Genomic DNA, 12,500 nt, shown 5'->3' with positions numbered 1-12,500 from the left:
CGGCGACCGGGCGTCTGGCGTTCTCCACCCTCCCAGCGGGCCACTCCGTCCTGCTCATCAGCAACCTCAACCCCGAGGTACCTGTCTGTCTGAACCCCCAGGGACCTGTCTGTCTCTCTACCTGTCTGTCTTAACCCTCAGGTATATGTCTGTCTCTTCTGCTGTGTGTCTTAACTCTCAGGTACCTGTCTGTCTCTCTACCTGTCTGTCTTAACCCTCAGGTATATGTCTGTCTCTCCAGCTGTCTGTCTTAACTCTCAGGTACCTGTCTGTCTCTCTACCTGTCTGTCTTAACCCTCAGGTATGTCTGTCTCTCCAGCTGTCTGTCTTAACTCTCAGGTACCTGTCTGTCTCTCTACCTGTCTGACTTAACCCTCAGGTACCTGTCTGTCTCTCTACCTGTCTGTCTTAACTCTCAGGTACCTGTCTGTCTCTCTACCTGTCTGACTTAACCATCAGGTACCTGTCTGTCTCTCTACCTCTCTGTCTAACCCCTCAGGTAACTGTCTGTCTCTCTAACTGTCGGTCTCTCTACCTCTCTGTCTTTCTGTCCGACTAATCGTCTGTCTGTCTGTCTACCTGTCTGTTGGTCTACCTGACTTCCGGTCTACCTGCCTGTCTGTCGGTGTACCTGTCTGTCTGCACCGAGCCACACCAACACCTCCTCCTCTCCAGTGATTAATCGTCTCCCCCCTTCCCCCTCCCCTTGTTTTTTTCCGTTGCCGTGGAAACCCCGGGCTGTGGATGTGCTGCTGCTCTCTGCCGCCCCCTGCAGAGAGTCGCGCCACACTGCCTCTTTATTCTCTTCGGTACGTTTCCCCATCACCTGTCAATCATTCAGCCGCTAGTCCTGTTCTGATTGGCCGAGGTGGGCTCCTGTGTTTTGATTGGCCGAGGCGGGCTCCTGTGTTCTGATTGGATGTTGGGTGAGGCTGGCTCCTGTGTTCTGATTGGCCGAGGCTGGCTCCTGTGTTCTGATTGGATGCTTGGTTTGTCTATCCTGCCTGGTCTGTCCCCTCAGCCTCCTCTCCTTGTTCCCTCTGTCCTCTGTCCCCACCTCAGTGTAATAGAGCTCACGGTGATCTCACAGTACTACACCATACCTCTCAGAGCAGACCTAACCCTAACCCCACTCAGGGCTCATCCCAAACCTTTAAAGGAGAAGATGGCTACAGAGGTCAGAGGACAGGCGACCTCCTGGGTCCTAGAGGTCAAGGGTCAGAGGTCAGAGGTCAGGCGATCTCCTGGGTCCTAGAGGCCAAGGGTCAAAGGTCAAATGCGGCGCGGAGACCTTGTTTCAGAAGCCTTAGAGCGTTATAAAAAGGGAAGGAACATAGGGGCGGGATCAGGAGGACCAGAGGGGCGGAGTCAGGAGGACCAGAGGGGGCGGGGTCTGGTTCTGCTCATCATCAGCCACGGCAGCACACTGAGGATTTGTGTGTGTGTGTGTAGGGGTGTATGGGGACGTGGTGAGGGTGAAGATCCTGTTCAACAAGAAGGAGAACGCTCTGGTGCAGATGGCTGATGGGACCCAGGCCCAGCTCGGTACGTTACTACTATGTTACTACTTCTACTATACTACTACTACTATCCTACTACTACTACTAGAACTACTACTATCATACTACTACTGTCCTACTTCTACTAGCCTACGACCACTACTACTATAACTTCATTACTACTACTATTCTACTACTAGATCTACTATTACTATAATACTACTATTAGTACTATACTACTAGTACTACTACTACTATTAGTGCTTCACTACTCTAGTCCTTGTGACCGCTGAGCTGAAGGAGATTAATGTGATGTCATGTGTTACAACGTGATGTCATGTGTTATAACGTGAGGTCATGTGTCACACGTGAGGTCATGTGTTATACGTGATGTCATGTGTTATAACGTGATGTCATGTGTTACAATGTGATGTCATGTGTTATAACGTGAGGTCATGTGTCATGTGTCACACGTGAGGTCATGTGTTATACTTGATGTCATGTGTTATAACGTGATGTCATGTGTTATAACGTGATGTCATGTGTTATACGTGATGTCATGTGTTATAACGTGATGTCATGTGTTATACGTGATGTCATGTGTTATACGTGATGTCATGTGTTATAACGTGATGTCGTGTGTTATACGTGATGTCATGTGTTATAACGTGATGTCATGTGTTATACGTGATGTCATGTGTTATAACGTGATGTCAAAACATGATGTCAGGTGTTGTAACGTGATGTGTTGTAACGTGATGTCATACCGTGATGTCATACCGGGATGTCATAACGTGATGTCCTGTGTTGAGGTCAGCCATGAGCCACCTGAACGGGCAGCGTCTGTACGGGAAGGCGGTGCGCATCACGCTCTCCAAGCACAGCAGCGTGCAGCTGCCACGCGAAGGCCACGAGGACCAGGGTCTGACCAAGGACTACGGCAGCTCCCCGCTGCACCGCTTCAAGAAGCCCGGCTCCAAGAACTACTCCAACATCTTCCCCCCCTCCTCCACCCTGCACCTGTCCAACATCCCGTAAGCACCTGGACACCTGTCCTGTAGCCCCGCCCCCATGGCTGTTAACACACCTGTCCTGTAGCCCCGCCCCCTTGGCTGTTAACACACCTGTCCTGTAGCCCCGCCCCCATGGCTCTTAACACACCTGTCCTGTAGCCCCGCCCCCATGGCTGTTAACACACCTGTCCTGTAGCCCCGCCCCCATGGCTGTTAACACACCTGTCCTGCAGCCCCGCCCCCTTGGCTGTTAACACACCTGTCCTGTAGCCCCGCCCCCATGGCTCTTAACACACCTGTCCTGTAGCCCCGCCCCCATGGCTCTTAACACACCTGTCCTGTAGCCCCGCCCCCTTAAATAGTGGTTTTCCCAGGGAAGCTGGCGGCCCAGGGGTCTCATTTATAACCGTTGCGTACGCACAAAACGGGGCTGAAAGTGGCGTACGTGACTTTCCACGCCAAGGTTGTGATCTACAAAAAACCAACTTGACGGGAGAAGGTGCGCAGCCCTAAGCAAACTCTGACCCATGTGTAGAGTGAGAAGAGTGAGAAGAACGATTATGTTTTATCATCGCACTTCATAAGTTTAATTTCAACCCGTATCATGCGTTAAATCTATGTTATCAGAATAATTTAAGTCAACTACGTTATTTCTCAGGTATAACTCCAGAAACATCTCCTTAGAATCTAAATCAAAATTCAAAATCAAAATTCTCTATATTTAATTCCTTCACTCCATACTGTCCACTGACGGCACGACTGCATGGAATAAAGCCTCTGTCCAACATGTGTCATAAACATAATATTTTTATGCGACACTGTAAACACATAATCAAATGTCAATTAAATCCCAAGTGTGGAAAAAAAAGCCACATACTCCTCATCACAATCGTTATATTATTGTCCGTTCCTCTTGATGCTTTTCATGACAAATCAGGCATTAAAAAGGGGTTATGTTCAAGAACATTTTACGTGGGTGATTACAAACTGATTATCCAAGGTGTTCTCGGTCAGTCTTATTACCGTAACCCTATAAATATAGCGGTGAGCCCCGTGCGTAATGCTGCACCATGGCACTGCTGGCACTGTTGGAGGACCATGCAAATGGCAGGATTCGGAGGGAGAGGGTCTTCAGGGACCATAACGATTTATTGGTACATAAAAATATGTACCTTTATGTTCGACCACTTCTTTTTTACTTCTGGGACTGTGCGCTCCGTGCCACTGACAGAGTTCACTGCTGCAGCAACATGTTGCTACTCAATCTGCTTTTTGTTGTTGGCGATCCCAATCCCGTGACTGCCGAACAAAACTACTTTTCAGGCCTCCCCCTCACCCACAAGTGTCTCCACTTCAACCTCCGTGAAATTTCGCTTTTTTGCTTTTCTCAGTACTTCTGCCATTGTTTCCGACAAGACATAATACTTGCATCCGAAGCTGATTCAGCTGCACACACTTGTAGGCACTCTGTGATTTATAAAGCAAAGATTGCCTAGAGGTGTGCGTACGCAGGGTTTTATAAGTCGGAATATTTTTGGGCACACGCAAAACTTTGCTTTTGGGCGTACGTACACTTTTAGTAACGATCCCACGCAGTTTATATAAATGAGACCCCTGTTGATTGTGGAGGTCTCTCTCTCTCTCCCCCCCACTCTCTCTCTCTCTCCCTCTCTCCCACTCCCCCATCAGCCCCTCGGTGGTGGAGGAGGACCTGAAGATGCTGTTCTCCAGCTCGGGGGCCCTGGTGAAGGCCTTCAAGTTCTTCCAGTGAGTTCTGTCCACCTTATATCAGCAGACAGTGAGACGGTGTTCAGCCGATGATTAGATCTAGTCAGTAGGGAGAGGAAGCTCTGTCTCATGGTGTTCCCTCCGGTCCTCAGGAAGGACCACAAGATGGCGCTAATCCAGATGGGCTCGGTGGACGAGGCCATCGAGGCGCTGATCGAGTTCCACAACCACGACCTGGGGGAGAACCACCACCTCCGGGTGTCCTTCTCCAAGTCCTCCATCTGAGGACCTGGGGGAGAACCACCACCTCCGGGTGTCCTTCTCCAAGTCCTCCATCTGAGGACCTGGGGGAGAACCACCACCTCCGGGTGTCCTTCTCCACGTCCTCCATCTGAGGACCCCCAGACCAGCCTTCTAAAGACCCCCCCCCCTTGGACCAGCCTTCTGAGGACCCCCCTCCCCCTTTTACTCAAGGTTCTCCTATTCAAAGCCCCCCCCGGAGACTGAGGGTCTAGGTCCACATTGGGGGTCGACACTGGGGGTCCTCCTGGGGGTCCTACTGGGGGTCCTACTGGGGGTGCTGGCGTGTCGGGCGGTGTTGTAGTGTTTGGTGTGCCCTTGTCGACTCTCTCTTCGTTTCTTCTGCATTCCTTTCTTTATTCTCGTGTGTCAATCATTATTTAAATCAAACTAGCTGAAAGTTGAAATCATTCCTGAAGCTGGAGGGCGGGCCCCGCCCCCCGCCCCCCCCCCGGGGGCGGGCCCCGCCCCCTGCCCTCCGGTTGGCTGTCCATCCTTGTAGCAGTGCCTCTCTCTGATTGGTCTATTTATACGTTTGATTCATGACAGCTGAAACCAAAAAGGCCTTGTGGAGCTTCCTGCCCCGGGACCGCCTGGGCGGGGGGGGGGGGGAGGTACTGGGCCCAATGGAGGGGGGGGGGGGGGGGGGGGGTACTGGGCCCAGTGGGGGGGGGGGAGCCCCTGGATGCAGAGTGCCTTTAAAGCGGTCCCACCCGGACCACATGGACCCTGAGCTCGCAGCCAATCACAGGGCCCGCTGCCCGGCCGCCGTCCCACTGGACAGACGGGGGGGTACAGACGGGGGGGGTACAGACGGGGGGATACTGACGGGGGGGACTGGTGAAGTGTACATAACAATAATTATTGTTTTTTACTATTGTAGTTCATTAGAATAAATATTCGTTTTGTATCCGATGGAAACGTCTATTTTGATTAAAACATGGGACCACTTGTGGGCGTGGCCCCGGGTCACGAAACAGGAAATAAAGATCCTCCCAGAGTCCGCCTCCTCTACTCCTGTCAATCACCTTAAGAGCATCCAACACACAGCTGCTAGGGCTCTACTCACCCTGCTGCTAGGGCTCTACTCCTGGTCTACTCACCCTGCTGCTAGGGCTCTACTCCTGGTCTACTCACACAGCTGCTAGGGCTCTACTCCTGGTCTACTCACCCTGCTGCTAGGGCTCTACTCACCCTGCTGCTAGGGCTCTACTCCTGGTCTACTCACCCTGCTGCTAGGGCTCTACTCCTGGTCTACTCACCCTGCTGCTAGGGCTCTACTCCTGGTCTACTCACACAGCTGCTAGGGCTCTACTCCTGGTCTACTCACCCTGCTGCTAGGGCTCTACTCCGGGTCTACTCACCCTGCTGCTAGGGCTCTACTCCTGGTCTACTCACACTGCTGCTAGGGCTCTACTCCTGGTCTACTCACCCTGCTGCTAGGGCTCTACTCCTGGTCTACTCACACTGCTGCTAGGGCTCTACTCCTGGTCTACTCACACAGCTGCTAGGGCTCTACTCCTGGTCTACTCACACTGCTGCTAGGGCTCTACTCCTGGTCTACTCACCCTGCTGCTAGGGCTCTACTCCTGGTCTACTCACCCTGCTGCTAGGGCTCTACTCCTGGTCTACTCACCCCTGCTCGTGTCTACTCAGGGTTCACCAGTTCTAACCCTCTAGAGGGTAGAAGACGGCCAACATTTGCTCTGGAAGCAGAATGGAATCCATTAGTATAACCTCTTTTAAATATTGAACCTTGCCTGGGTTTAAACATTTAGTGGATCTAACAGTAATTATATACTCTTCAGATCTTAACCATGAGAATCATATGAAATACACCATGTAGCCTTCAGTATGGGAAACCGGTGTGCTAAGTGCTATGCTAGGTGTAGCGGTTAGCATTAACGTCATTATGTAGCATGATGGGAGTGGGGAATGTAAATATAATATATAAATATTATAAAGGGTGTAGCCGCAATCAAGGGATTGAATGGTTCATATAAAGGACCTTCCAGGTGGTGGCAGCTGGTCGCCAGTGCTCTAACTTCCCCTTCATGGACAGACACACGGACACACAATAAAGAACTATATGGATAAAGTACTGCAAATTTAATGCATTTTAAAAAGGCCATTTGCAACAAAACCAACTCCAACATAACCGTCCTCGTGCTGAGATCCTGATCAAATCATTCTGAGATCAGGACGGGGTTGTACAACTCTGCTTAAGTGAAAACAAAAGTACTTAAGTACACGTAAACATGATGTAAAAAAATGTGGTTGGAGAAATAGAAACCACGTTCACACCGTTACACACATTTAAAGATTGTGTCCAATACAGGAATGGCTTATGAAGTACAGCAGGACAAATCATACAAACCAGAAGAAAAATAGAAACCGAATCAAGATAGAAATCCACTGAAGTTAAATAAAGTCTGGTTGATTTTCTGCATAGCAACACTCTGATCCTCAGACACTTTATATTCTACACGTCTTAGATTGTGATTCGATATTTTCGCTATAAAACGAATACAAAGAGTTTAATAAAAAAATACATCTTTGTAAAAAGCTGATTATTGTCGATATTTAGCGATAGGATAGCGATAGGTGGCGTGGTGCATCTCAGACAGACATTCTCATATTCCCATTCACCATTCAGGATTAAATAAATAAATTAAGTCTCATCTCCGCAACTGGAGAGAAGTGTTGAGATGAACACCAAGCTATACCAGAGTCCAACATTTCAAAATAGTCCCGATAAGATCGCCCACCCCCCTACGTCCTCTGGTGGCCGGCAACGGAACTACAGACGAGGCTCATTCAACGTTTAAAGACCGACGTCGAGTGGCTTCAGACCGACAGCGTCAACAGACTCAGACACACTAATCTAACTCAGACACCCTGAACTAACTCGGTCACCCTGAACTAACTCGGTCACCCTGAACTAACTCGGTCACCCTGAACTAACTCGGTCACCCTGAACTAACTCAGACACCCTGAACTAACTCAGACACCCTGAACTAACTCAGACACCCTGAACTAACTCAGACACCCTGAACTAACTCAGACACCCTGAACTAACTCAGACACCCTGAACTAACTCAGACACCCTGAACTAACTCAGACACCCTGAACTAACTCAGACACCCTGAACTAACTCAGACACCCTGAACTAACTCAGACACGCCGTCTGTGGACAGAAGTGCGTACTGCCATGTTTGTAGTTAACTAGTTTAACTGGTCACATAACTACCTGCGTAGTCAGTAAAACATTAGGATGGAGACCTGAAGAAGGGTTCCACTTTGACGTCTGAAGTTAAGGAATGTTCCGTCTGAAACCCCTTCTGTGCATGGCTCCTCATCTCTTCTGTGGTCATGGCTCCTCATCTCTTCTGTGGTCATGGCTCCTCATCTCTTCTGTGCATGGCTCCTCATCTCTTCTGTGGTCATGGAAACTCCAGAAGATCGTCCTAATTACAGCGGGGCTAAAAAAATAAAGACTTCTCCAGCAGAAGGCCGGCAGCTTTGGCTTTACACATCGGTGCTCCTCCTCCTCCTCCTCCTCCTCCTCCTCCTCCTGCTGCTCTTCCTCCTCCTCCTCCTCCTCCTCACCTGAGATCACACACACAATAAATAAATAAATTCCAAGGGCAACAGGAGGGTAACCAGGGTAATTTTGGGGGGGTTAACCAGGGTAACGGTGGTAACCAGGGTAACGATGGGGGGGTAGCCGGGGTAACGGTGGTAACCAGGGTAACGATGGGGGGGTTAACCAGGGTAACAGTGGTAACCAGGGTAACGATGGGGGGGGTAAGCAGGGTACATGGGGGGGGGGTAACCAGGGTAACGATGGGGGGGTTAACCAGGGTAACAGTGATAACCAGGGTAACGATGGGGGGGTTAACCAGGGTAACGATGGGGGGGGTTAACCAGGGTAACAGTGGTAACCAGGGTAACGATGGGGGGGTTAACCAGGGTAACAGTGGTAACCAGGGTAACGATGGGGGGGTTAACCAGGGTAACGATGGGGGGGTTAACCAGGGTAACAGTGGTAACCAGGGTAACGATGGGGGGGAGTAGCCGGGGTAACGGTGGTAACGGTGGTAACCAGGGTAACGGACCTCCGGAGGCTGCGGGCCTCGTACAACGTGTCGTCCTCGTCACTCTCCAGGGCGTCGAGCTCCACGCCGTCCTCCGCGTTCTGCAGCAGACCGTACTTCTTCTGGAGCGGACGCTTTGTCCTACACACACACACACACACACACACACACACACACACACACACACACACACACACACACACACACACACACACACACACACACACACACACACACACACACACACACACACACACACACACGTTAAGAAACGGAGCGCGCGCCACATATCCGGCCGGGTTTAGGGTTTGAGTCCCATTGACGTGGTCCCAGCGGGGATTCGGGGGGTACTCACCGCACCGCGCGCACAAGCAGGTAGAAGACCCCCAGCATGGTGAAGCCGATCAGGACGTACAGCGCGCGCTGCACCACCATATTGTCCACGTTCAGCCCGCGCGGCGGTGGCGGCCCGCGGTGGGGCGGCGGCACGGCGGAGGAGTTGGTGGAGTTGGTGCCCGGAGCGGGGAAGGAGCCGGCAGGGTGGGTGGTCACCTCCAGCCCGGTCGCCATGGAGACCAGGAGGAGACCCGCTGCTAGCGGCACGAGCCACGCCGTGACAGAGAACAGCCGCGCACTCCCCATGTTGTGGAAATTAATCCGGAAGTGATGACGAGACCTAAGGCGAGCAGGAAACAGGTCATGTGACAGGACCCATATCACGTGACTTGTCTTTCAAGTCACATGAGCCACACTGTTTGGTCTTTCGACCAATCAGGAGCCGCGGTAGAGGGGGTCGACGTTTCGCGTCCGGTACCGGTATACTACAAAAACTAAGCTTTACAATACGATTTTAATAATATAATTTACAATAATTTATGACAATTTATAATATTTTAACAATAAAAATAATATGAAATTTTTTGATATATGATGTCTTATAACGTGTTATCATTATAATCACTACTGTTGTTATTATTATTGAAGTTATTAATATTAAATCATTATTAACACTGTCATTATTATTGCTATCATTGTTCAATAATTAGGGGTATTTTTGTGTTATAGGATGATTGTGATATGATTAATGGTTGTAGTTTGCTATCAGAGATAATATAAACATACACGTCAAACGACACATAATACTGTTTGTATTACATGCACTCACACATGCACACGCACACGCACACACGCACACGCACACACACAGACACACACACAGACAGACAGACAGACAGACAGACAGACAGACAGACAGACAGACAAACACACAGACACACACACACACACACACACACACACACACACACACACACACACACACACACACACAAATAATAATATAGTGCTGTAATACTGTACTTTATATTCTCTCCCTCTCTCTCTCAATTCAATTCAAAAAAGCATTATTGGCATGCGAAATATATATTTGCATTGCCAATATAAAATACAAAATATCTATACATATCAAATGTGAACAAAAAACTATACCTACCTCGGCATAAAAATGAACGCCACAGGAAATTTCAACAAAGCTGTTAAGGACCTGAGAGACAAGACAAGGAGGGCAATTTATGCCATAAGAAGAAATATCAAACTAGACATCCCAATTAAGATCTGGCAAAAAATATTTGACGCAGTGATAGAGCCCATTGCGCTCTACGGCTGTGAGGTCTGGGGCCCACTCACCAAACAAGATTTTAGAAAATGGGACAAAAAACAAATTGAAACTCTTCATGCAGAATTCTGCAAATCAATACTAAAAGTCCAAAGAAAGACACCAAATAATGCCTGCAGAGCTGAATTAGGACGATATCCAATCGTTTAAAATTCAGAAGAGATCCCTACATTTCTATAACCACCTTAAAGGTTGGGTAGGTGATTTGCGAAACGCCAGCAGATTTTGAAAATACACAACTCAAATGGTCCTACCCCCTCTCCTTCAACGCTGACTCTGACTCCACCCATTCCAAGTACCTGGACGCGCAATCATGCACGAGCGCGAACAGAGATGCGCGAGAGCGAGCCAGGCTAGCGTAGGTTTTCGTTTAACAACATGGCACTACATTCAGCTGTAAGTTGCACCCAGTACCGCGGGAAGTAGGAGTGCTGGGGGTGCTGCAACACCCCCTGTCCGAGGCCCTGTCTTATCACAGAAAACGATCATTTCTAAAAACTCCGGCCAAAGTGGAGATTTCTGAAAACGCCGGTTATGTGTTGTCGTGTCAACGGGGAGAAACGGGATTTTAGGTTCTGAAGCGTCACATTATGCACCAGGAAATGCTTAACGTCATGTGAGCGCCCGCTGTACCGTATTGGTCCGAATATAAACACAAACCCCATTGTAAGACGACCTATATTTGGAAAAAAGATTTGAAGACCAGATCCGTTTTTTATGAATAAATAAATTGTATTCATTGAAATAATATACGAAAATAAAAAGGCATCGAATAAAACACTGCATTGCCACTAAACAGTAGTGCAAATAGGCCGTACTGATGTGTACACCAAAGACTATTCCTGACACTCCTCTGCCCCGCTGTGTTCGCTCTGGCTGTGGTCGCTCCGAACTGTTTCGGCCCGTGGCAAAGCGAGTCATCCTCGCTGCTGTCCAAGGCATTTTGAGACGCAGCATTTATTTAATGCTCATATGACCTAGTGCTGAAAAAAGGTTATATGAAAAAGTGTGAGGGTAGCGGTGGTGCGCTAAACTTGTTCTGTGAGCAGCTGGATGTGAACGATCGATTTTCAACTGTCCGCGCATGCACTGGTGTAATTGAGCTGCGCTGCTATACATCTTTTTTTATCAATGTAACGAGTTGCGAGTCTAGTGCAGGCTGAGTTTTTTTTTTTCCCAGCACCCCCTGCTGAGAATACGTTCTCGCTGCAATGGTTGGACCAGATGTTATAAACATTAAACGGTCACATAAATCATTACTATTTTTAGAAAATGTATGTTTGTTTCATATAATTGTATTGGAAGTCCTGGTTTTCACTAGGGTTGCCGCGGTGTGGACATTTTCACACCGAGTAATACACTCGTCTCCACACCGGTATTACCGAGTATAAACGGTATAAACTTTGAAACTAGGTCAACCGCCACACAAGCATCGGTTTTTAGACCCTTCTCGTCCTTCAGTTGCCGCCAACGTTCGAAAGCAGCGCCTAGGATTATTCTTGATTTCAGTTTTTCTCTTTCAGCGTTTTTATTATCAATTACTCTCTGAAAAAGAGTTTTCCTTCTCTTTGCTGGTGGTGGTGGTGGTGGTGGAGATGGTGGCGTCTTGTCTGCCATGGAAATTGTCTTCTACTGCTAGGTCCAAATGTGGATTAACTAGTTCCAGTAGCTACCGCAGGATAACAACAAACAGGAGCTTGCTCTGGGTCACGAGCTCTGGGTCACGAGTACTGCACGAAGGGGTCGCGCGCGGGGGAGGGGGAGTGCAGTACGACCGTTTGATTGACGTACTTACTGTCCAATGCAACTCGGTGGCAATGAAAATGATTGGCTGGAGTTTTTCGAGCCCTGCCCGTTCCACAGATGATTGACTTGTTTAATTTTCATGTCAGTACTTCTAACTCAGTGGCTGTAAGCGGGTTATGATAAGGATTTCAAGTAATTTTGCAAAAATGGCCAAAAAAGCAAATCACCTATACAACCTTTAAGGAAAGCGACAGCAACACACTCCACAACAAGGCTCTTACCCACAGAGAGGTACACCCAGAAAAGTGTCCCCTTAGCCAGCTGGTCCTGGGACTCAGTCCAACACACAACAACCAACACATCAGGCAAACCCAAAATGTAAGAAAACCAAAGGAAAAGTATTTGGCACATTGGAAAGAGTCCACCAAAAACCAGAGTAAAT

General features: G+C 48.9%; 2 protein-coding genes across 6 annotated transcripts in view; one reads left to right on the top strand and one right to left on the bottom strand.

Moving 5' to 3' along the window:
* The window catches only part of ptbp1b (polypyrimidine tract binding protein 1b), a 23,192-nt gene extending 17,648 nt beyond the window's left edge, over positions 1–5,544 (top strand). For all 3 annotated transcript variants that reach the window (XM_030372318.1, XM_030372320.1, XM_030372319.1), the window contains 6 exons: positions 1–77; positions 776–809; positions 1,453–1,545; positions 2,317–2,533; positions 4,202–4,279; positions 4,393–5,544. The exon at positions 1–77 is cut by the window's left edge and continues 51 nt beyond it. In XM_030372318.1, coding sequence (XP_030228178.1) covers positions 1–77; positions 776–809; positions 1,453–1,545; positions 2,317–2,533; positions 4,202–4,279; positions 4,393–4,525 — 632 coding nt within the window. In that variant the 3' untranslated portion in view covers positions 4,526–5,544. The remainder of the gene's footprint in view (positions 78–775; positions 810–1,452; positions 1,546–2,316; positions 2,534–4,201; positions 4,280–4,392) is intronic.
* Positions 5,545–6,634: 1,090 nt separating this feature from the next.
* On the bottom strand, positions 6,635–9,320 carry fam174c (family with sequence similarity 174 member C). Of its 3 annotated transcripts, XR_003978875.1 has the most exons (4): positions 8,993–9,320; positions 8,657–8,778; positions 7,950–8,144; positions 6,635–7,899 (listed from the first exon to the last, which is right to left on the bottom strand). XR_003978875.1 is itself a non-coding variant. In XM_030372322.1 (3 exons), coding segments are annotated over exons 1-3 (411 nt in total). In that variant the 5' UTR covers positions 9,280–9,320; the 3' UTR covers positions 6,635–8,142. The 3 variants fall into 3 exon arrangements, 2 of the variants coding, with proteins under 2 accessions (XP_030228182.1, XP_030228181.1); XM_030372322.1 differs by having other exon boundaries at positions 6,635–8,144; XM_030372321.1 differs by having other exon boundaries at positions 6,635–8,149; positions 8,659–8,778.
* Positions 9,321–12,500: the final 3,180 nt, after the last annotated feature.

Source organism: Gadus morhua, chromosome 12, assembly GCF_902167405.1.
Source record: "Gadus morhua chromosome 12, gadMor3.0, whole genome shotgun sequence".
NCBI lineage: Eukaryota > Metazoa > Chordata > Actinopteri > Gadiformes > Gadidae > Gadus > Gadus morhua.
Note: the sequence above shows the minus strand (reverse complement) of the source record. Positions and strands in the feature narration are given on the sequence as shown.

Coding starts and splice junctions, on each gene's coding strand:
- fam174c (XM_030372322.1), bottom strand. CDS start 9,279: ATGGGGAGTGCGCGGCTGTTCTCTGTCACGGCGTGGCTCGTGCCGCTA. Junction 8,779..8,992: donor CTGCTTGTGCGCGCGGTGCG/GTGAGTACCCCC, acceptor GTGTGTGTGTAG/GACAAAGCGTCCGCTCCAGA.